Source organism: Oncorhynchus clarkii, chromosome 27, assembly GCF_045791955.1.
Source record: "Oncorhynchus clarkii lewisi isolate Uvic-CL-2024 chromosome 27, UVic_Ocla_1.0, whole genome shotgun sequence".
NCBI lineage: Eukaryota > Metazoa > Chordata > Actinopteri > Salmoniformes > Salmonidae > Oncorhynchus > Oncorhynchus clarkii.
This window is the reverse complement of record NC_092173.1, coordinates 15,275,476-15,300,214: the sequence shown is the minus strand read 5'-3', so window position 1 is coordinate 15,300,214 and position 24,739 is coordinate 15,275,476. Positions and strand designations below refer to the sequence as shown.

The 24,739-nt window shown below is 42.6% G+C and overlaps 2 protein-coding genes across 2 annotated transcripts; both read right to left on the bottom strand.

The window, feature by feature from the left end:
* Positions 1 to 7,214: 7,214 nt before the first annotated feature.
* On the bottom strand, positions 7,215 to 8,080 carry LOC139386223 (serine palmitoyltransferase small subunit B-like). The gene has a single exon (XM_071131703.1). The coding sequence runs from the start codon at positions 7,921 to 7,923 to the stop codon at positions 7,444 to 7,446; it is 480 nt and encodes a 159-aa protein (XP_070987804.1). The 5' UTR covers positions 7,924 to 8,080; the 3' UTR covers positions 7,215 to 7,443.
* A 5,113-nt stretch (positions 8,081 to 13,193) lies between these two features.
* LOC139385473 (60S ribosomal export protein NMD3-like) lies at positions 13,194 to 24,530 on the bottom strand. The gene is made up of 17 exons (XM_071130533.1): positions 24,446 to 24,530; positions 24,027 to 24,168; positions 21,888 to 21,960; positions 21,608 to 21,742; positions 21,339 to 21,435; positions 21,146 to 21,226; positions 20,455 to 20,583; positions 20,262 to 20,352; positions 19,651 to 19,729; positions 19,187 to 19,283; positions 17,161 to 17,278; positions 16,132 to 16,277; positions 15,497 to 15,609; positions 15,274 to 15,346; positions 14,102 to 14,208; positions 13,830 to 13,900; positions 13,194 to 13,684 (listed from the first exon to the last, which is right to left on the bottom strand). The coding sequence occupies exons 1-17, from the start codon at positions 24,470 to 24,472 to the stop codon at positions 13,551 to 13,553; spliced, it is 1,713 nt and encodes a 570-aa protein (XP_070986634.1). The 5' UTR covers positions 24,473 to 24,530; the 3' UTR covers positions 13,194 to 13,550.
* Positions 24,531 to 24,739: the final 209 nt, after the last annotated feature.

Sequence of the window (24,739 nt, the reverse complement as noted above, 5' to 3'; positions counted from 1 at the left end):
AGCAACAACAAAGCAAGCCAAGAAAGGTGAGAGATTCAAACGTAAACAGTGTTACTTAGCATTGGGCCCATTGTGGATGTGTTTACAGATTCAGCGTCAAGACTGATAGCTCTCTTTATTTACATTTGATCATTAGATAAGGGAGTTCTGATTTAATCTACTGTCACTAATGAAGCATATCCCAATCTGGAGGTAAGGGAGGGGCGGAGAGGATAGGGTTCCTGTGCATTGTTTCACTCAATATGATTAATTGAAATTCATCTGCAATAATGATGCTCTTTCAGAGCAGGACAGAGAAAAGACTGGCCTCTGCCTGGGGAAGTGGAATACAATTTTGATCAGGTAGTTTTTTTTTCAATTCGTTTTTCTGTTCACTTACTATTTTACCTAGCTCTTATCAATAGCTCTTATCATATCAATTTATAAATTACAGTGCATGGAGAATGCTGTTAATTCTATTTTTTTTAAATGAAGTAGATGTTTTAAAAGGCTGGTCATGACACACATCAACACCATCATCCCAGACACTCTAGAAACACTAGACATACCACCCTAACAGAGCCACAGATGACGCAATCTCAATTGTACTTTACGCTGCCCTCTCCCACCTGCACAAGAGGGGAAATAAATATGTGAGAATGCTATTTATAGACTACAGCTCAGCGTTCAACACCATAGTCCATCCCCAATCTAGGGACCCTGGAACTGAACCCCTCCCCCTGCAACTGGATCATGGACTTCCTAACGGGCCGGACCCAGGTGGTGAGGGTTAACAACAACACCTACGCCACACTGACCCTCAAGATGGGGGCCCCACAGGGGTGTATGCTTAGTCAACCCTCCTGTACTCCCTGTTCACCCACGACTGTGTGGCCACGCATGACTCCAACACCATCATCAAGTTTGCTGACGACACAACATTGGTAGGCCCAATCACCGATGGCAATGAGTCAGCCTTACAGGGAGGAGGTCAGAGACTGTGTGGTGCCAGAACAACAACCTCTCCCTCCCGGGGTTAGAGTAAAACCCCGAAAAATTTCCAAAGAATCCAGCCACCCAAGCCATAGACTGTTCACTCTGCTAGCCTCCGGCAAACTGTACCAGAGCGTTGGTTCTTGGACCAACAGGCTCCGAGACAGCCCAAGCCATAAGACTGTTAAATAGTAAATTCATGTTACCCCAACTATCTGTACTGACCCTATACACGCTCACTAGACTATATACACACACTCACATTACACACTTTTACACATCACTTGCTGCTGCACTATTCTTTATTTTACTCTTACTAATTGTGATGCTTAGTCACTTTACCCTGCCTTCGGGTACATATCTAACTCAAATACCTCTGCACATTGATCTGGTACTGGTGCTCCCTATATATAGCTCCATTCCTGGATATTTATTTTATCCCTCTCATGTTATTATTACATGTTTTTACTCTGCATTGTTAGGAAGGGCTCATAAGCAAGCATTTCACAGTGACTACTACATCTTTTACATTTGAGTCATTTGGCAGATGCTTTGATCCAGAGTGACTTACAGTAGTGAGTGTAAACATTTTTGTGCTTTTCCCCCTACTGGTCCTCCGTGGGAGTCGAACCCACAACTCTGGCGTTGTAAGCACCATGCTTTTACCAACGGAGACACACGGGACCCCTAGTTGTATTCGGCACATGTGACAAATACAATTTGATTTGATTTGACTTGACCTCTGCCACACCTCCATTTCTTTGATCTCCACCCCAAACGTCTTTCTGACACTGGCATTTCCCACATGCTTACGAGTAGAGAGAAAAGTGCATCAAAATAGAATAATGTTCAATTTACGCTCGCATAACTCAGGTCTTCATTTTCCCCATAGAGAACAGATATGTATTATTCCTGGAAAGAATAAGGTGGTGGTGTCCAGTTCCAGGCTATGAAAAGCAACGGAGCCAGCCTCTTTAAAAACAGAAACGTAAATGTGAGTTTTCAGTTTCCTTCACCCTTCATCCTTTTTAACCCTTGTACAACCGACTGAGGTCATTTTGGTTTATTCAATTCTTCAATTTTTTGGGACTTTGTCAGTCAACAAATTCTTAACGAGTCAAACTCATTGTTTAGTGTTTCTGTATCAATATCGAAGTCCTTTGGGAACTTTTTTTGGGGGGGGGACTTTTAACCCCAGACAAAAACACATCATTCCGCCTGTAGTAATTTGATAGATAAGAACTTTACTTGAATCTATGTTTCTCTGGAGACAGAGATTCACCAGAGGGTGGAGGGTGACCTATATCAGTGACCAGATAGACAGATTCACCAGAGGGTGGAGGGTGACCTGTATCAGTGACCAGATAGACAGATTCACCAGAGGGTGGAGGGTGACCTGTATCAGTGACCAGATAGACAGATTCACCAGAGGGTGGAGGGTGACCTGTATCAGTGACCAGATAGACAGATTCACCAGAGGGTGGAGGGTGACCTGTATCAGTGACCAGATAGACAGATTCACCAGAGGGTGGAGGGTGACCTGTATCAGTGACCAGATAGACAGATTCACCAGAGGGTGGAGGGTGACCTGTATCAGTGACCAGATAGACAGATTCACCAGAGGTTGACCTGTATCAGTGACCAGATAGACAGATTCACCAGAGGGTGGAGGGTGACCTGTATCAGTGACCAGATAGACAGATTCACCAGAGGGTGGAGGGTGACCTGTATCAGTGACCAGATAGACAGATTCACCAGAGGGTGGAGGGTGACCTGTATCAGTGACCAGATAGACAGATTCACCAGAGGGTGGAGGGTGATCTGTATCAGTGACCAGATAGACAGATTCACCAGAGGGTGGAGGGTGACCTGTATCAGTGATTTTGACCAGATAGACAGATCATTTGTAGAGATACAGCTCCCAATGTACTCACCTAAGATTGTACTTTTCTACACCACATATCTATCGTGTGACTATGTACAAAACCAAAATTACCTTATTTTTTTACATATAAAAATCTGCCAATGGTATACAACGTCTGCCAATAGTATAAATACTTAATAGAACTGCGATACAGAACTTAGATACACTCAGAATCTACACCGGGAGCTGTACGTACTGGTGTTGTCTGGCTACAAATCCACATTGCTCCGGCCAAACTGACATTTTTTCTCCGCAATGAGTCTGGATTTGCCTCCCCCCTACAATTTCTAGAATGGGAACACATTCTGACTGTTGGATTGGTCCCAGAAACCGATGGGTTGGGCCAGAACCGGCCTACATGCTGATGTTATCAACTTTTATACTCTGACTGGTTAGATTTGTTACAGACGATCAAATTGCTGATACATTTGTTTTGTACAACTCCCCTCATTTTGAAAGTCACACAAACGACTTCTAGGATGGCAGATTTAGACAATGCATGTAGCGATCGATAGAACAACGGAATTCCTTAGAGGGTGAATGTGGACCTGTTGTAGTGATCTTGTCCTGATAGACAGATCACCAGCTGAGATGGAGCACCTTATGTACTTGCCTATATTTATAACTGGTTAGAACTAGGTATAAATGTGTACAAAATCTAAATGACCTTAGATGTATGCTTAGATGCAGTCAAAACAGCTCATACAAGTTTGTCAGTGGTATGAATACTTGAACTGTAATGCAGAAACCAGCCACCCTCTGAATGTACACATGGTGCTGCATTGGTGTATATTCTTACGGAAAATGTTATATAAATACCTGAACTCCTAAGATATCCTCCAATATATGTGCAACTTGTAATGGTATTTGGGTTGCTTTAACATTTGGTTTGAAGTGTCTGAGGATTTGGGCATGCTTTTTGAAGCATCCTCCCCACCATTGGCCATACCACTCCCATTGTTTCACTAGCAGCGATGCTAATGCTGCCTGTGGGGTAAGTAAATTAAAAAAACGATTCTACCAACTGATCGTAAATCAACTTTTTAGTACTAACGTGGACTGTACTTTGGAAAAAAAGCTGTACATTATTTAAGGGAAAGAAAACTGTATTTTTTGGGTTGTTTTATAATATTTTGATAAGACTTAAATTGATATTGCTATGATATTTGCTTCATGATTGTATGATCGGTAGTCCATGTATATAAAATATGTTGGTAGTATGAGGGTTAAATGTCACAATCTCCTTTAAGTGACATGAATTATATAACTTCATTGTCAGGTTGGTGTGTTGTATTGGGTCGTTTATTCTTGTTTACCTTTGTCATATGTCCTTCTGGAGTATTAGGAATGGTCATAACACTTCTCTACATATTTACAGGGCTTTCAAGTTTTTTTTTGCTGAACACAATACTTCCCATTGTCTATGGTTCAGAGTATACATGTGACATTATTTAAGAGCAAGATTAACAGATGCATAGGCAGAGAGAGAGAGAGGGGGAAATAAACGTACAGTGGTATCTACTTCCAGGCTTTACACCAGCCTAGTAGCCTACTGTGGTAAGAAGTAACAGTCCTCCTTGGTAAATCAAACCCCTGGTCACTCATTCCTGTACTCTGAGGGGGAACTGGTTGGGTGGCACAGCCCTCTCGATGCCCTGGACTCACAGCTGTCCCTTGGAAGTGGAATGTACCACCCAGGCTTTTGTTGTCATTTTGACTTGTTTTCAGTCATGACCACTCTGCAACCCCATTTACATTATACAGTAGGTCAGCAGGCAATAATATGTTCCTGTTACATAATATACTGAACACAAATATATTCACACTAAACATACTGTGCAAGATCAAATCAATACACTTGACTCAAAACAGCTGCACTGAAATCAACACTACTCTGTTCCTCTAGTTTAGGTCTCGAATGCAAATACAGTTCATTGTAAAACACCAACAAATCATTCTTTCACATTTGTAATATTGCTTTATTTCTGAAGAATCCAGCGATGAGAGACAAATATACCATAGATATCAGTAAATGTTTAAGGCCACACAATGATCTTTTGTCCTCATGCAACTCTGATCAAGCCATCAGAAATGTCTCAACCACTAATGATTAGACTGAAAGGATATAAAAGCACTTTCATTTGAAGGAAAACAACATATTCAGTAATGTACAGTGCATTCGAAAAGTATCCAGACCCCTTGACTTTTTCCACATTTTGTTACGCTACAGCTTTATTGTTAAATGGATTCAATTGTTTTTTTCCTCATCAATCTACACACAATACCCCATAATGACAAAGCGAAAACTGTATATAAAAAAAAAAAACATTTCTTAAAAATAAAAACCAGAAATATCACATTTACATAAGTATTCAGACCCTTTACTCAGTACTTTGTTGGCGCACCTGTATTTGGGGAGTTTCTCCCATTCTCTGCAGATCCTCTCAAGCTCTGTCAGGTTGGATAGGGTGTGTCGCTGCACAGCTGTTTTAAGGTCTCTCCAGAGATGTTCGATCGGGTTCAAGTCTGGGCTCTGGCTGGGCCACTCAAGGACATTCAGGCACTTGTCCTGAAGCCACTCCTCTGTTGTCTTGGCTGTGTGCTTAGGGTCGTTGTCCTGTTGGAAAATGAACCTTCACCCCAGTCTGAGTTCCTGAGTGCTCTGGATCAGGTTTTCATAAAGGATCTCTTTGTACTTTGCTCCGTTCATCTTTCCCTCGGTCCAGCATGATGTTCCCACCACCATGTTTCACCGTAGGGATGGTGCCAGGTTTCCTCCACTTGGCATTCAGACCAAAGAGCTCAATATTGGTTTCATCAGACCAGAGAATCTTGGCAAACTCCAAGCGGACTGTCATGTGCCTTTTACTGAGGAGTGGCTTCCGTCTGGCCACTCTACCATAAAGGCCTGATTGGTGGAGTGCTGCAGAGATGGTTGTCCTCCCGGAAGGTTCTCCCATCTCCACAGAGGAACTCTGGAACTCTGTCAGAGTGACCATCAGGTTCTTGGTCACTTCCCTGACCAAGGCCCTTCTCCCATTGATTGCTCAATATGGCCGGGCGGCCAACTCTAGGAAGAGTCTTGATGGTTCCAAACTTCTTCCATTTAAGAATGATGGAGGCCACTCTGTTCTTGGGGATCTTTAATGCTTCGGAAATGTTTTGGTACCCTTCCCCAGATCTGTACCTCGACACAATCTTGTCTCTGAGCTCTACGGACAATTCCTTCAACCTCATGGCTTAGTTTTTGCTCTGACATGCACTGTCAAAAGTGGGAGCTTATATACACAGGTGTGTCTCTTTCCAAATCATGTCCAATCAGATTAATTTACCACAGGTGGACTCCAATCAAGTTATAGAAACATCTCAAGGATGATCAATGGAAACAGGATGCACCTGAGCTCAATTTTGAGTCTAATAGCAAAGGGCCTGAATACCTATGTAAATCAGCTATTTCTGTTTTTTATTTTTAAGAGATTTGCTACGATTTTTCTTAAAAACCTGTTTTTGCTTTGTCATTATGGGGTAGTAAAGTAAAGTAACAAAATGTGGAAAAGGTTTAGGGGTCTGAATACTTCCTGAATGCACTGTACATAGCCACAAGAGAAAACAAACTGTTTTCGTAATTTACATTGTAACCAGCCAAGCTTTACCAGTGCATATAAATATCAATATAAATCTAGTTACAAATCATATACAGACTAAATCAGAAAGTCCTTAAGTCAATGACAAAGCAAAGCCTGAACCAGAGAGCTAACATTTCCTCTTGCCAAGCATAGCAACAGTAAAAACACTGCAGATGGGGGACAGGGCTGTGCACACAAGGATATGATTGTTCAGTTTGATCAATGTATGCATTGACAAATCATCAGACATATTTAGGGTTGGGAGGAACATTTTAAAACCTTGTAATATTTGCCTGGTCTCAATGTCTCTGAATAAATTGTATAGCAGGGAAAGATTTGCTTTATGACTCAGTAATTGGAGTGCAGTCAATGGTCGTCATTAGCATTGTCCAGTGGGTTTAAGTGCATGTAAATGTATTGTGATCAGTAATGTCTCACCCTATATCAGACAGCTGTCAACAGTCAGAGAGATAAGTGGCATTACCTGCAGGCAAATGCAAAACACAGAGATGTGATATGCACTCACACTATTCCAGAGTGAGAAGAATAAAAAAGAACAAACCACATTTCATATTTCTGGAAAAAACAAGGCGTTTCACAGCAAAGGTGTGAAAGTAGCATACAATGATGTATTGTATAATACCAGGGGTAAGAGGAGGGGGGGGGGGGGGTAAAGGGAGGTATTCTCCCAGAATATTTCACAGAATCATCCTAAACTCAGCCTTCCTTTGCTGAGTAGATAGTAGAGTATTGTGGATTGTGGGAGTAGTGGGTAACTAACTGTATGGTGAAAGGGTGGTGAGAGAACTGAGAGGTCAGACGGTCATCGAGTCAAGTGAGGTCAAGGTCAAATGTCAAGATCTTAGGTAGGGAGTCCTCCCTTCTTATTCCCAATCTCCATCCATCCCAACCATCCACTGCTTAGTTTATGAGTGCCATGGTGCTCTCTGGCTGTTCCCCACAGATCCCGGAGAAGAACTTGAGTGCCAGGCGCACATGTACAGGCACGAAGGCGTAGGAGGTGTAGATGACCATGGCCACGGAGGAGAAGAAGACAGAGTTGAAGATGGACTGCTCCCAGGGCTCAAGCACATATATGCTTGTGATGAGCAGGTACTGGTAGTACAGCCAGCCCAGGTATTCCTTCAAGTATTTAAAGTCCATCCTCATGCTGCTCCAGTGGTCAGGGTAAGGATGGGAGAGGTAAGGGCAGAGAAAGGAACAGAGAGAGCGAGATAAAAGAGAGAGGGAAGGAGGAGAGGAGTGATAGGAAGATAGGAGAGAGAGAAAGAGATAAATAAAGGGAGGGGAGAAAGAGAGAAAGGAGGAGGATGGCAGTGATAATGGCAGCAGGGGACACATAATGGACACAAACAAACAAACACACAAGACAGACAACATCAATCATGTGGAAAGATATACAGCTAGTCGACTCACCTGATAGAATTACCCCTATTTTCCCAAGAGGCATCACCAATTGCAAGAGGGAAAACACTTAGTAGCTGAAAAACGAGCTTACCATGTGTGTGTGTGTATGCATGCATGTGTGTTGGGGGAAAATCTTAGTTCAGTGATATAACCTCAAGTGTTTGTAGTAGTCTCATTATAAACCCTAGTCTTCTTCAGCTTTCAGTGCGCCTGCTACTATGTAAATACCCATGTCTTACATACCTACCATATCCTTGAGGGAGGAAACAATGCAAAATGGTATTAGAAAACACATTCATTGTGGGTCTGTGTTTATTAATGAGAAGGTCCAGGGTCAATCATAGCCCATGGCCCCTGGGGGCCACAGGGGTCTCTGGTGGAGAGGACCTGTAGAAATTAGCTCCTGAGAGCCCCAGACAAGGTAAATTAAATCTGCACGCATGCATGCACAGTACACACACACACAGTGTCCCACTCAAACAGCACACTTGGCACCTTCCTTTTTATTGTCAATGATGTCAAAAGGGCCCACCACCATACAGATGGTGGAAAGGGACAGACATGTACTCTACTTCCACACAGGGTAGTTGACATTAAGTAGCTAGGGGCACAATAGGAAAGCCTCTGTCTCAGAGTCAGAAACTCACCTGACACCAGTGCACACTTTTTCACCAGAGTAATAGCCTACTCATTAATAAACAGCTATGGACCAAATAGATAAAAACACACACGGTGGCAGGTCAATAAATAAACCTAAAATATAATCCAAGCATGTGTTCTGGTTTTCCAGGTCCTTTCCTGTTACACCTCTCTGATAAATAATTGTGCCTATCTAATGCCCTAGAGAGACATTATGTAACAATTGAATAGGCCGTCTCACACGAATGTAGTCTACATGCCTATACGACACAATAATAATCTGTAACAATCTGTAGGCCAACAAAAAACAACAATAAGGATCATATAAAAGTGAGCTCACCTCTCTGTCTGATAACTGCTGCTTACCGCGCTTCTTCGGTTCTACTGGCTAAAGTTTATTACAGGACACCAGACAGAATGGCCTGTGTCCCAATACAGTTACGCTGCTTTGTGTAAAAAGCTGCACTACCTCTTCACCAATATAGCCTACATGTAGCAGGTAATAGTCTTTACACCACACCCACTACTCTCTCTTTAACTGGACTTCGGTTTTTACAGAGCGTTGGGTGCACAGAGCGTTGGGTGCACAGAGCGTTGGGTGCACAGAGCGTTGGGTGCACAGAGCGGTGGGTGCACAGAGCGTTGGGTGGACAGAGCGTTGGGTGCACATACATAGCGTTGGGTGGACAGAGCGTTGGGTGGACAGAGCGTTGGGTGGACAGAGCGTTGGGTGCACGTGTGTCTTTAAACAAACATCTAAATAAAGCAGGATTCTTCAGAAATAAGGCTAATCCATATTAATTTAGTCAGTGGAATAGTCATCAAAACTCTGTCTTGCATTATTGGATAGGAGAAACATGACGCGCTTGTCCACGCAACTTTTGTATGGCATTCTCATAGAGAAAGATAGCATGGGCAGCACCTTCGAGGATTTTTGATATTTTGAAGGTGTCAACTGAGTGGGACTTCCTATGGGTTAAGGAAGGATCGCATAATGAATTATACTTGTGAGCAAACATTCCATAACTGCAGGTGGCAGTAAATCAACAACCTTGGCTTTATACCTGTTCAAACAAACAACACATTCCAGGTGGCAATACGCACCCTTTTAGTTTGTTTACCAACTCTTAGAATTAGTAGAAGAAGAAAATGGACTACTTCAAAATGGAGATGGCCTCAATAGCGCTGCCTGTGCGCACACACACTATAATGGGACAGAATCCTCTAATTCTCTACAGGCATCCATCCCCCTGTTCGCTTTGAACATGACAGTTCTGCTTGCCGGAAGCCAGACTCACAGCACGAGGGAGCATGTCACTGTTGAACAGTCAGGTAGCCCACGGTGTTTAGTATTAGTATTTTAGTAATAATAGTATTATTGGAAGGAGAGTGAAAAGTGGACAAACGGGGTCAGAAAAAGGAGGTGATAAAATGAGGTGAGTGGGTGATAAGAACAGGCTTTGATGGAGAGAGCGTATACTGTAGGTGTGTGGAGAGGAGGTGGGTGAGAAATAGGGGGAGAAAAAGGGGTCAGGGGGAGGGATGGTAGAGAATCCCTTGCTCTACCTTATTGTCCCATCTCAGAGAGACCTAAAGTTACTTTCTCAAAGATCTGGTTACCCCTAAAAACCTGTTTAAGTTGCTAAAAACAAGATCCCGCTGACTGAGAAGTGGCACATAACACACCTTTCTCTCTCCCCTAATATTTACTACCATTCAAAAGTTTGGGGTCACTTAAAAATGTCCTTGTGCTTTTCTTTCAAAAACATATTTTGTCCATTAAAATATCAAATTGATCAGAAATACAGTGTAGACATTGTTAATGTTGTAAGTGACTATTGTAGCTGAAAACGGCTGATTTTTAATGGAATATCTACAAAGGTGTACAGCGGCCCATTATCAGCAACCATCACTCCTCTGTTCCAATGGCACATTGTGTTAGTTAATCCAAGTTTATCATTTTAAAAGGCTAATTGATCATTAGAAAACCCTGTTGCAATTATGTTAGCACAGCTGAAAACTGATGTTCCTGATTAAAGAAGCAATAAAACTTTAGACTAGTTGAGTATCTGGAGCATCAGCATTTGTGGGTTCGATTACAGGCTCAAAATGGTCAGAAACAAATAACACTCTTCTGAAACTCAGTCAGTCTATTCTTGTTCTGAGGCTATTCCATGCGAGACATTGAAAAGAAACTGAAGATCTCTTACAATGCTGTATACTACTCCTTTCACAGAACAGCGCAAACTGGCTCTAACCAGAATAGAAAGAGGAGTGGGAGGCCCCGGTGCACAACTGAACAAGAGGACAAGTACATTAGTGTGTCTAGTTTAAGAAACAGACGCCTCACAAGTCCTCAACTGGCAGCGTCATTAAAACCTCTGGGATATGTGGGACGGTAGTGTCCCAACAGCCAGTGAAATTGCAGGCGCCAAATTCAAAACAACAGAAATCCCATAATTAAAATTCCTCAAACATACAAGTATTTTACACCATTTTAAAGATTAACCTGTTGAAAATCCAGGCACAGTGTCCGATTTCAAAAAGGCTTTACGACAAAGCACACCAAAGGATTATGTTAGGTCAGCACCTAGTCACAGAAAAACACAGCCATTTTTCCAGCCAAAGAGAGGAGTCACAAAAAGCAGAAATAGAGATCAAATGAATCACTAACTTTTGATGATCTTCATCAGATGACACTCATAGGACTTCATGTTACACAATACATGTATGTTTTGTTCGATAAAGTTCATATTTATATCCAAAAATCTCAGTTTACATTGGCGCGTTATGTTCAGTAGTTCCAAAACATCCAGTGATTTTGCAGAGAGCCACATCAATTTACAGAAATACTCATAATAAACCTTGCTAAAATATACAAGTGTTATGCATGGAATTTTAGATCCACTTCTCCTTAATGCAACCGCTGTGTCAGATTTCAACTTTATGGAAAAAGTACACCATGCAATAATCTGAGTACAGCGCTCAGACACAAAAACAAGCCATACAGATATCCGCCATGTTGTGGAGTCAACAGAAGTCAGAAATAGCATTATAAATATTAACTTGCCTTTGATGATCATCAGAATGCACTCCCAGGAATCCCAGTTCCACAATAAATGTTTGTTTTGTTCGATAAAGTCCATTTATGTCCAAATACCTCCTTTCTGTTCACGCATTTAACCCAGTAATCCAAATTCATGAGGCGCGATCACTAGGTCCAGACGAAAAGTCAAAAAGGTCCGTTACAGTCCGTAGAAACATGTCAAACGATGTATAGAGTCAATCTTTAGGATGTTTTTAACATAAATCTTCAATAATGTTCCAACCGGAGAATTCCTTCGTCTTCAGAAATGCAATGGAACGGAGGTTGCTCTCACGCGTGTGCTCAGCTCATGCAACTCTGGCAGACCTCTGGTTGAATCAGCTGTCATTCGCCCCCACTTCACAGTAGAAGCCTCAAACAAGGTTCAAAAGACTGTTGAAATATAGTGGAAGCCTTGAAGTGCAATATGTCACCATTGACACTGTATATTTGATAGACAAAGAGTTGAAAAACTACAAACCTCAGATTTCCAGATTTATCCAAGCTACTCAATACTGCCCCCCAGTCCCAAAGAAGTTAAAATAGTACCCGAAAAACACCAGCCTCAACGTCAAAAGTAAAGAGGTGACTCCGGGATGCTGGCCTTCTAGGCAGAGTTCCTCTGTCCAGTGTCTGTGTTATTTTGCCCATCTTATCCTCTTTTTAGTGGCCAGTCTGAGATATGGCTTTTTCTTTGCAACTCTGCCTAGAAGGCCAGCATCCCGGAATCACCTCTTCACTGTTGACGACGTCGAGACTGGTGACCCCAAACTTTTGAACGGGAGTTTATATCTAACATTTCCTCAGAAGCACTCAAGCTCCCCCTGCACCCACCTCTCTCCCCTTCAGCCCCTACTACAATCAGAATTACTACCTGGCAACAATAGAGCTGCTTGTATTGGGGAACAGTCTAATAGTAGGGGACATGTGCCCACTAAGTCCTAGTTCCAAATTAAATCTGGATTGATTAATTTCTGAAGCTTGGCGAACTAATTTTAGCTTAATGATGGGGAACCAATTTCTTAAGCCAGTGGCTCTGCATGCGAGTGGGTTTGGTGTTGTTGGGTAGAGAATCTAGTTGCCAGTCTGCAGCCTATTACAATCATACAGGGCATTCAGAAAGTATTCAGACCGCTTGACTTTTCCACAATTTGTTACGTTACAGCCTTATTCTAAAGATAAATCGTTTTTTCCCCCCTCTCATCAATCTACACACAATACTCCATAATGACAAAGCAAAAAGAGGTTTATAGATTTTCATTGCAAATGTTAAAAAAAACAGAAATATCACATTTGCTTAAGTATTCAGGCCTTTTATTAAGTACTTTGTTGAATCACCTTTGGCAGTGATTCTCAACCTTTGATTCTCAACTGGTGCATTCTGCCACGTTCACCATGTGGCCTGTCCCTCCTTTTAAGTCATAGGTACTATACTGAGAGTGAGATCCATGCTCATGGTTCTTCCCCACATCTCCACGTCTTTCTATTGGATGCAGTGTCTCAGAATGACAAAGTCATATTGTAACCAGATGAGACTTTATTTGATTTGGAAATGAAGTGGTTTTTCGAGTACATCACCACAACCCACTGCCTCTAACACGGAGACAGGGTAAAGAAAAGAGAAGGGCAGGTTACCATCAATACCTCAGCAACCTTAGAAGTGACCAGTCTGCAGGACTCTGAGTGGCTGCTGTTGGGTGGAGACTGTAAGCAATGGTAACTGACAGCAGGTGGCATTGCCATTCTTATTGAACTACTAATCCCTCATGTTACTAGTAGGATTCCCATTTGTCTAGTCAATCATCATGTTGATGTTTGTAAAAACCTGATTGGTCTGAATAGCCATTATGTGGCTGTAAGCAGGCCGGTGATTGGTCTATTCGGTCAGCATGTCGGCTCCCTCTCCCCCGGTGGCGTCTGCTAGGCTGAGGTCCTCCAGCATCTCCATCAGAGAGATCCGAGGAGCACCCTCGTCATCCGTGTCACTCTCCACTGGGATCTTAGACGCATCTGCAATACGAAACAATACAACTCCATCACGAGGCTACGGCTAAAACTGGATAAATAAAAAGCTATGGGTGACAATTGGGGAAAACTGCCAGGTTCTCGCAAGAGGAACAATAAAGAGAAGTGGGAAAGCTGTGGTCCCACTCACCTCTGAAGATGTTGACGTTCTTTCTCAGGGCTTCGTCTTCCTCCAGGTCCTCTAGGAAGTCCTGGTATTGTCTGAAACAGGAAGAGAGGAGAACAATATATCAAATCGCCACCAATGTTGAAGACAGACACCGTTCACAACTTACAAAGTCATCACCTGGATAAAGAGCATATCCAACCTTCACTCTTTCAGTTCTCTCCTCCCTCACTTTCTCTCTCCTCATCCCTTCCTGCTTCTCCTCCTCTCTCATCAGTTCCTCCTCTCATCCTTACCTCTCGTCTTCAGGCGCCATGCCCTCTCTGTCTTTGTCCATCTCCTTCAGCTTCCAGTTCCTGCGCTTCACCCTCTTGCTGCGGTTGTAGCTCTTCTTAATCAGCACCTGCAAGTCCACAACAAGCATGTTCAAATGGCTTCAATACATGCATTGATTTTGTTTTGTTAATATGTATTCTGCCAACTGCAGTTGGGCTTTCATTTCAAAGTTAAGTGAATAGTATTTGATCAGGTGGACAATTTTTCCATTAGAGGTTTGACATTTCAACTCAATGCAGCAAACATAAAATCGAACCAACCACCAGGGGGCAATGTGAACTAATACAGACAGTATAGTACATGGTAAAAAGGTGTGTTGTTTTGGGACCAGGGTTCTCCAACCTCTTCTAGCATGAGAGTTACTTTTAGAAGAATTAATGTTACGAGCTGCAATTTATTTGATAGCTTTCTAACAGGAACAATGTTCTCCTTAACCTCGTCCCAGGGTTCTTGGTGTACAAGAGATGTGTTTTCTGTCAATATACCTGCTTGATAAACAGGATTTGGCATGACAGGCCCAATAAAATTATATTTTGTATTTTCCAGAATTCTGTTTTATTTTTCCTGGTTTGGATTTCTACAAAAACAATGATACTCTCAATATTACAAATATTCATAGAGAAACAATGAAAATTGATGTTCAGTTCATGGCAATGCTTAAATCACTTGAAAATAAAAGAGAGCCGCACACCCTAGGAGCACAGATGCAAAAATTTTAATTACCAGCCAAGCTGTCTTCATCAGGGTAAAAATCACATCAGAAGACCATATGAGGTCTGGAAAAAGTGTAATTCCCCTTTAATTGCGCATCTAGCAAGTTTCTGCTGTTAGGCCTACTGCTGCAGCACGTGTCATGGCAGAGATCACAAAACAATGGGCCCAATAGAAACAAATAAACATAATTTATCATTCTGTCAGGTAAGCCTACTTTGAGGTTAACATTTAATAGAGAAGGTTTTGGGGGAAAGTCTGTCTACTCAACTGTATTAAAATGTGCACAATGATGGGTAGAACCTCGAAACACAAACCAATTGAAGAAAAAAATAACTACTGGTAGCTCGCCATCTACCTGTTGGAGATCTTTGTTTTGGAGGATATAGGTGTGCACACAGTACTATGTACTGGTTCTTACCACGTCAGGAATATGACTAGGGTTCATCTTGTTCAGAAACTCGTCATTAACGTTGGAATTGGCAAAGTCAAAGCTAGAGGGAAACAAAAGTGAAATAAAACACATTTTCTCTAATTTCACAAGCAAAATAGTTAGGTATTGTTTTGATTCTCATATACAGCAAGAAGTTACATGAATAATTAAGAGTTAAGAGTAGCTGTATAGCAGCCCATGAGTCACCTACCCCTGCACCAGGTCTCCTATGTTGAGCAGGTGGCCCAGATGGGTGCGACAGTGGTACTGCTGAGCCGTGTCCATCTCGGAGGTCTTCTGCACCCACACCTCAGCCAGAGTGTGCTGGAAACACAAATCAGAACACGCACAAGATTGACCCTAGCACCACCATTACTTCTATTCCTTTCCACCAAACGGATGGAGGGCGTTTAGTGTTTCAACACCCTTAGATGGGTGAGGGGGATCATTATCGTTCCCATAGCGAGCCCATTCCCTGTTCCATTTCACACAAATACTTCCATGTATTGTGGAGGGTTTTTCTCTAATCGGATGTGCTGCTTCAGGGATAATGTAATGCTTCACTATTGATTTTTCTTCCGAGAAAGGAGAAATGTTCCCCATAATTCAATCTGCTCGACACCACTTTCATTAAAGCCACAAACACACCAAAGCCCCGCAGTATCAACCCAAACAATCTGTCTCGCCAACACACACACACTAGAACATGTTTTTGCACGCATGAACACACAGTATCTAAAGAAAAAGACTAGCAGCATTTATTTATCTTAAAATTGAGGTGTTCTTGCTAATGGGCCACACTTCTGCCCAATTCCAAACACCGCCCATTTCCCTCAGAACTCCTACCTTATTGGACCTTATGCCTGCTCCCGCCCTCAGCTTCTGGTTCCTGATGACGTCAGTATCCATGACGATGAACTCCTCCAGTTGCCGTGGGCTAACGAGGCTGTTGAAGGGGTTGCGCCAGTATGTGCCCCCATCCACCTCAGCGACTGTTGGGTCAGACAGGAGAAATAGAATTAGATGGTTCTCTCTATGGACAGTCCAGAGTTTCAATTTTGACTGCTCAAAACAGCACCAATCGTATCCTACACTCACGCACACAAGATCAAAAGGATTCATTTGATCTTCAATCCCCCTGTCTAGTCTAGTGATTTGGCTAGCATGGATCACTGTTCTGCCCAGAGGCTAGGGTTGAGAAAGGCGGCTCTGGTGCAAAAGTAGCCTTTCTTTGAACACTAATTAAAAACGTGTGCCCTGCCTTTCAAAATATCAGAATGAAACAGAGGGATTTCTTTTTTTTTTTTACACACACAGCAAGTAATGACAACAAATGAGTGTGTGTGTGTGTCATGTGTGGAATGCCCTGATTAGACACAGAGGGAAGCTGTTGGGAGGGTGATGAGCATGTGGTGAACAGACACACTGTAAACGATACTGGGTTCAGTTAGGTACAAAAGACTAAAGTCAAGTGGAATATAATGACATTCCATCAGTCTATCAAAAACTGATGCTAAAAATATGGAGCACATGGTCAACTTTTGATGCTTTATATCAAGACAAGTACAAACTCATCCAGTCACAAATCCAATCACCTTTAAACGTTGAACTTGTCAAAACATCAACACTAATCAATCAATGAAGCAGAGCATATCTGTAAAACCTATTTTTCAGTAGCCAGAATAGCATGTGGTGCATACTGTACTCACTCTGCAGGGTGTTGGGGTCAATGAGGTGGGTGGTGCTGGTGTGTACTGTACTCACTCTGCAGGGTGTTGGGGGTCAATGAGGTGGGTGGTGCTGGTGTGTACTGTACTCACTCTGCAGGGTGTTGGGGTTGATGAGGTGGGTGGTGCTGGTGTGTACTGTACTCACTCTGCAGGGTGTTTGGATCGATCAGGTGGATGGTGCTGGTGACTCGGGCGCACACACACACCTGGCCCATGTTCCCCAGGCTCTGAGCCAGACGCGGCGACAGACACACCACGTTGTCCTGGGCAATGAGACAAAACAAACCAGGGGTCAGACTGATGTCTGGTCAGAGAGAACATTGGAACCTCCCTCCCATGCCAACCTCCCCACCAGATTATTCCCCAGAAAACCCACATCAAGCTGTACTACAGAATAGATTAACATTCGACTCTGGATTAGGCCACACCTTCAAGAGCAATCTCCTCTGAATAACAACAGAGGCTGTGCTGTCACTGCTAGTTTGGTTATACAAGGGGTCGGCTAGGTTCTCTTTGTTTTATCAGCGTAATTACAATTTGCCTCAGAAACAACGCAAAAGAAAATAAGATTCTGATTAGGAATGCATTTCATTGATCTCGAAAATGTTGAGCCATATCCGTTTACTAAATAAACCAGTGCTGTAATACTTAATTCAGTCATTGGATAGAAATGAACAAAAACACATGCAGATGGAATTGGATATGAACAAAATTCCCTCTTCACATGGATGGTCAGAAGCCAAGCATCGATGCTTGTGTACTCAATCTACATGTAGGAAAATAATAGTAGATTCATCTATCACATGAATACAACAAAAGAGCATCGACGAGAAACATTCACGCAACAAAAAAGCTTGAGTAAAGAATCCTGACCTAGACACACCAAGATCGAGTCGAATTTAGTTTTTCATTTGACAGTTCAAAAGCATCTTTTAAAACAACACAGTTCTATCCAAGGAAAGCTGTGTCTGTTTTAATAAGAACAGGGAATCTGTAAAGGTCTGCCCTGGCCTGTTTGTACCTGAGCATTTGAGTATAGGTGCGCTCTGTTCACCTATTTAACCACTTCTGCAGGGCTGAGAACTGTTAAGATATACAGTGCATTCAGAATGTATTCAGACCCCTTCCCCTTTTCCACATTTTGTTAAGTTACAGCCTTATTCTAAAATGGATTCAATCATTTTTTCCCCTCATCAAATCTACACACAAAACCCCATAATGACACATTTATTCCAAAAAAACAAAACAGAAATACCTTATTTACCTAAGTATTCAGACCCTTTGCTATAAGACTTGAAATTGAGCTCAGATGCATCCTGTTTCCATTAATAATCCTTGAGATGTTTCTACAAACTGAGCAATTGGAGGCGAAGGGCCTTGGTCAGGGAGGTGACCAAGAACCCGATGATCACTCTGACACAGCTCCAGAGTTCCTAGGTGGAGATGGGAGAACCTTCCAGAAAGACAACCATCTCTGCAGCACACCACCAATCAGCCCTCTATAGTAGAGTGCAAAAAGGCACCTAAATTACTATTTGGCCTGAATGCTAAGCGTCACGTCTAGAGGAAACCAAGCACCATCCCTACGGTGAAGCATGGTGGTGGCAGCATCATGCTGTGGGGATGTTATTCAGAGGCAGGGACTGGGAGACTAGTCAGGATCGAGGGAAAGATGAACGGAGCAAAGTACAGAGAGATCCTTGATAAAAACCTGCTCCAGAGCTCTCAGGACCTCAGACTAGGGCAAAGGTTCACTTTCCAACAGGAAAACGACCCTAAGCACACAGCCAAGTTACGCAGGAGTGGCTTCGGGATCAAGTTTCTGAATGTCCTTGAGTGGCCCAGCCAGAGCCCAGAGCTGATCAAACATCTCTGGAGAGACCTGAAAATAGCTGTGTAGCGACACTTCACATCCATCTGACAGAGCTTGAGGGGATCTGCAGAGAAGAATGGGAGAAACTCCCCAAATACAGGTGTGCCAAGCTTGTAGCGTCATACCCAAGAAGACCCGAGGCTGTAAATCGCTATAAATATATATGACACTAATACATTTCAGAAGAAGGCTGTAACGTAACAAAATTTGGAAAAAGTCAAGGGGTCTGAATACTTTCCGAATGCACTGTGTGTGGAGCATTTCACGTTTAGTATTTTTTGAGGAAGATGCTCCATACCTTGCAAACAGGAACAATCTCAATGGAGTAGGTGCTCTTGTAGTTGAATGTGTTTGAGTGGATGTCATGGGAGATGAGGCGCTGGGAAGTCTTTGACCTAAACATGACAGAGTGACACAAAAAAACAAAGACAACAATATCTTGTCAGAGGAAAAAATAAACATTCTCAATCCTCTCCATGCTAAACTAGAAATAAATATATATATATATGTCTATAGACATTGAATAATTGTAGCACTAGCCACACAGACCACACTTACTGTGGTTAGTGAGGTCTAAGTCATCACTGTTCAATTCAATGTCAACATATTGTCCCAACATCAAAATAAAATTGCATGGGCATTATGCAATAACCATTAAGGAGCCATCGAGAGTAGGAGGACGTCACCTAGACACTGACCTCAGGTCAGAGAGTTGTCACTACAGGGCAACCTCTACCCATAGTGGAGGGTCTCTGTTCCTACCTGCAGGGGACTGTGCACTGGAGAAAATCCACCATCTTCTGAGCATGCTGCTTGGTGGCATAGTAGAAATCAATACCCTCTGAGGAGAAAGATTCAAAACAAGTCAGCCCTCAGTCAATAAATCCATCACAGACACACACACACCACACGCGACCTGGGTCATCACCATTCCAACACACTTAATACGACAGCCTCAGTAACACAGACCAGATGGGGACCGGGGGGGATATGGCTGCCACATGTTGAAGCTTCAAGGCTTTTAACTCCGGCTAGAGGGGGGTAATTTATACTGAACTGTCAAAGGACAGCTTCTCCCTTACAATCTGGTCCAACCACACTGGGCGCTGCTTCTGAAATATCTCTCACTACACAGTGTGTGTGTGACTGAAAATAGGACCTGAGTCAAACAGCATTGTTGGCATGGTAAATAGAATGCTCAGTACTATGATCCTACCACACTGATTATAAACACATGGCCATGCCCTTCTAAAGCCCGGGACAGGAAAGCTTTATTAAGAAAATCATCAATGTCAATGGTAAGCTTGCATGGTCTGGTGTCTCTTCCTGGATGAAACCCCACTTTAGAGCAGTATATTGTATCCCAAACCCACCATGGATCTCCTTGATGTTGAGTGCGTTCTGATGGAGTTTGTGCTTGAGAATCAGCTGCTCCAGGTAGTAGAAGGTCTTCTTGTGAGAAGTCTAAAAAAGGACCAGCCCAATATTAGGTTACCAACACAACATGTTAAAAATGATTGTTGTGGTGAGCAACATGAATAATATAATTATAATCATCAGTGGTACCTTCTGTCTGACTTGCACCACAGAGTTCCAGAAGTCCTTGGCCTCGACACGGTGGCAGTCGTCACACATCTGGCCCTGGATGACAAACTCCACCACAAACACCTGCTGCAGGATGGCTCCGTTCATCACCTGGACAGGAAGAATCACACTACCATCAACCACTATTCTCTTATATGACTGACTCAGAACATAGCTTACGACTGTAATGTGACACACCAGGTAAATAAAACACTCTTTAAAATCCAGAACTGGGCTAGAAAGCTGCAACCCAAAGGGAATTGGCTGTGACCCACCAGTGGATCATTACCCACCCGCCATTTGGGAAACACTGATGTGTAAGACTTTATTCATCAGGGTTTGGTGCTGCTATTTCTGGTGACTAAAGGGCATCTAGATACAAGATCACACAAAACCCCATACACTCCAGACAAAGCACTGGGCCCTGAGGAACTGAGACTCCTCTGAAAGGTCATGAAGTTATAAGTGCCACTGGCTAACCTTCACCCAATCACTGTGCTCTGAAACTACAGTCAGCCCTTCATCCCTTTAGTGTCACCTGGATTAAATAATGACAACATGGTGGGACACATAGCGGTGGGACATGTCCTCCAGATCAGGTTCCTAATCCACACTAATCCCTTCTATTAAAAATCACACTCTCCTGCCTCCACTCGTCTCCTCTCTCCCTCACCTCTTTCTGTATGGTCACCTTCAACTTGATCCGCTTGGAGTGGGGTTCCGTCCACAGGAATCCAGCATCGATCAGACGCACCTGGATTGAGAGGTCACATGAGTTTCTGAGGTGAATGGCTACAGCCCTGTTATATTTTTTAACAAGTGTATCTTTGAATATAAATAGAGCAGAGTAGGGAAGGGATACTCACTTTGGTCATGTTGCCCTTCAGTTTTTTAAGGCAGAGGGCGAGCAGTTCCCTGGACTCCAGAGCACACTGCACCCAGGAGGCTGGAGGCTGCAAGTACCTGCATGGAAGAGAAAGAGGAGCAATCAATCCTTCTGAACTAATGTAGGAGCCATGGTAAGATCCCAGTTAACTGACTAACAATCCTTTAGTCAAGTAAGAGCAATAGGGATTTAAACATCTTAGCTGTGGCACTAAATTTGAGAGGCGTGTGATGGTGGTCTGGGCAGTACCGTTCACACTGCTTGCAGAAGTGCAGGTTGACTTGCTTGGGGATTCCCTCAGAGATGTCCACTGTGGTCCTGAGGCAAGACACACACATGTTGGCTGGGTTTGGAGGGATGGGGATGCCACAGGTACAGCACAGGCTGGGTAGAGGAGAGAAATAATTTCTTAATTAGTACTGTGTACCAACTGATACCTTTGAAAAAGCTATGAATCTACACCTTCACACTAATGGTAAAGGACAGATTATTTGTAGCATGTAGGAGGCTGATCATAAATTCTACTTACATGTTCCCCTGACTGCTCGAAGCAGGAGCTTGCATGTACTCCATTATAAATGGCTTGGATGTAGCAGTGAGAACTAGACAAGACAAATCAGATTGATGTTATGAACCAGACAAGTGTTTACTTTTAGATTATATACAAAAACGTCATGATATTATCGACAGCTAATGAGTATTGATTATAGTCAATACATGGTAGCCAGCTATCTAGTGTACCAACTTTCCAACGTTATATAGAGTGGGGCAAAAAATGATTTAGTCAGCCACCAATTGTGCAAGTTCTCCCACTTAAAAAGATGAGAGGCCTGTAATTGTCATCATAGGTACACTTCAACTATGACAGACAAAATGAGAAAAAAAAATCCAGAAAATCACATTGTAGGATTTTTTAATGAATTTATTTGCAAATTATGGTGGAAAATAAGTATTTAGTCACCTACAAACAAGCAAGATTTCTGGCTCTCACAGACCTGTAACTTCTTCTTTAAGAGGCTCCTCTGTCCTCCACTCGTTACCTGTATTAATGGCACCTGTTTGAACTTGTTATCAGTATAAAAGACACCTGTCCACAACCTCAAACAGTCACACTACAAACTCCACTATGGCCAAGACCAAAGAGCTGTCAAAGGATACCAGAAACAAAATTGTAGACCTGCAACAGGCTGGGAAGACTGAATCTGCAATAGGTAAGCAGCTTGGTTTGAAGAAATCAACTGTGGGAGCAATTATTAGGAAATGGAAGACATACAAGACCACTGATAATCTCCCTCGATCTGGGGCTCCACGCAATATCTCACCCCGTGGTTTCAAAATGATCACAAGAACAGTGAGCAAAAATCCCAGAACCACACGGGGGGACCTAGTGAATGACCTGCAGAGAGCTGGGACCAAAGTAACAAAGCCGACCATCAGTAACACACTACGCCGCCAGGGACTCAAGTCCTGCAGTGCCAGACGTGTCCCCCTGCTTAAGCCAGTACATGTCCAGGCCCGTCTGAAGTTTGCTAGAGAGCATTTGGATGATCCAGAAGAAGATTGGGAGAATGTCATATGGTCAGATGAAACCAAAATATAACTTTTTGGTAAAAACTCAACTCATCGTCTTTGGAGGACAAAGAATGCGGAGTTACATCCAAATAACACCATACCTACTGTGAAGCATGGGGTGGAAACATCATGCTTTGGGGCTGTTTTTCTGCAAAGGGACCAAGACGACTGATCCGTGTAAAGGAAATAATGAATGGGACCATGTATTGTGAGATTTTGAGTGAAAACCTCCGTCCATCAGCTAGGGCATTGAAGATGAAACGTGGCTGGGTCTTTCAGCATGACAATGATCCCAAACACACCGCCCGGGCAACGAAGGAGTGGCTTCGTAAGAAGCATTTCAAGGTCCTGGAGTGGCCTAGCCAGTCTCCAGATCTCAACCCCATAGAAAATCTTTGGAGGGAGTTGAAAGTCCGTGTTGCCCAGCAACAGCCCCAAAACATCACTGCTCTAGAGGAGATCTGCATGGAGGAATGGGCCAAAATACCAGCAACAGTGTGTGAAAACCTTGTGAAGACTTACAGAAAACGTTTGACCTCTGTCATTGCCAACAAAGGGTATATAACAAAGTATTGAGATACTTATTTTCCACCATAATTTGCAAATAAATAAATCAATTCTACAATGTGATTTTCTGGATTTTTTCCCCCTCATTTTGTCTGTCATAGTTGAAGTGTACCTATGATAAATTACAGGCCTCTCATCTTTTTAAGTGGGAGAACTTGCACAATTGGTGGCTGACTAAATACCTTTTTGCCCCACTGTATATGTTTATTATTTTCTGTACACATGACACAGACATAATTAGATACTATTCCATGACATCTCTGTCAGTTAACCATTATCACAATGTCACATCTCATCTGACAGACCACGCTCTGCTGGCAGTTCTCGTTAGCTAGGTATACAATTGGATTTACTTTACCAAACGGCAACCAGTAACTGTTAAATAGAATATGTTAAATGGCTGGTACTTGCTAGCCGACTAATTTGCGATGATCGCGACAGTTGTCATTACATAGGAGGCGCCGTGTTAAAATGTTTCGGGGCCCTTAATGCCGTTTCATAAAACAACTAATACACAACACATACTTACAGAATGTTAGTTCACCTACACGTTGCGAACCTCCACGTTTCTCCAACACAAACTGGAAAGGATGAGCAGGATGATGACGACATTGTACTTCCTGGTGGCAAAAGGACCCAGTCCGTTCCTCTCTTTTGCCTGAGTGCAGTTGCTTCATAAACCATTTAAATCCCATACACACAGAAGAAACTGCATTATGTATGGTAGTTATGAAATTACTGAAAAATTGTAATAATCCAATGAATCCTTTTTGTTGCATACATTGGATTGGACAAGAAGGCAATTGTTTAAATCTAAAACAAATGAATGTATCAAAAGAAGATACATTTGATCGTTATCTATATAGTATACCTTCCTCTTTTATCTTTCTCCATTATCATCATCAACAACAAGAACACAACAAAGCAAAGTAGAATTTTACAATGTACCTTAGAGTTCCCAAACCTTTGCCTCATCTGTTTGATAACCGCTATGGGGTCTAGATGGGATACCGTTTTTTTTTTACGTCAAAGGTTTTTTCGTTTTGTTTTTTTTGCATTTTAGCTCACCCTAATCCTTTTCCTAACCTACATTAATTCTCCTAACCTGCTTCGAAAAGTCAATTTTGACAAAAGCTGTATCCCTTCTAGACAAAACATTGGTCTGGACCTCTGGGCTTGCTGTAACGTTTAGAAAGTGGGATCCTATTAAAACAATCCTCCGTGGGGAGGACCATGCATCGG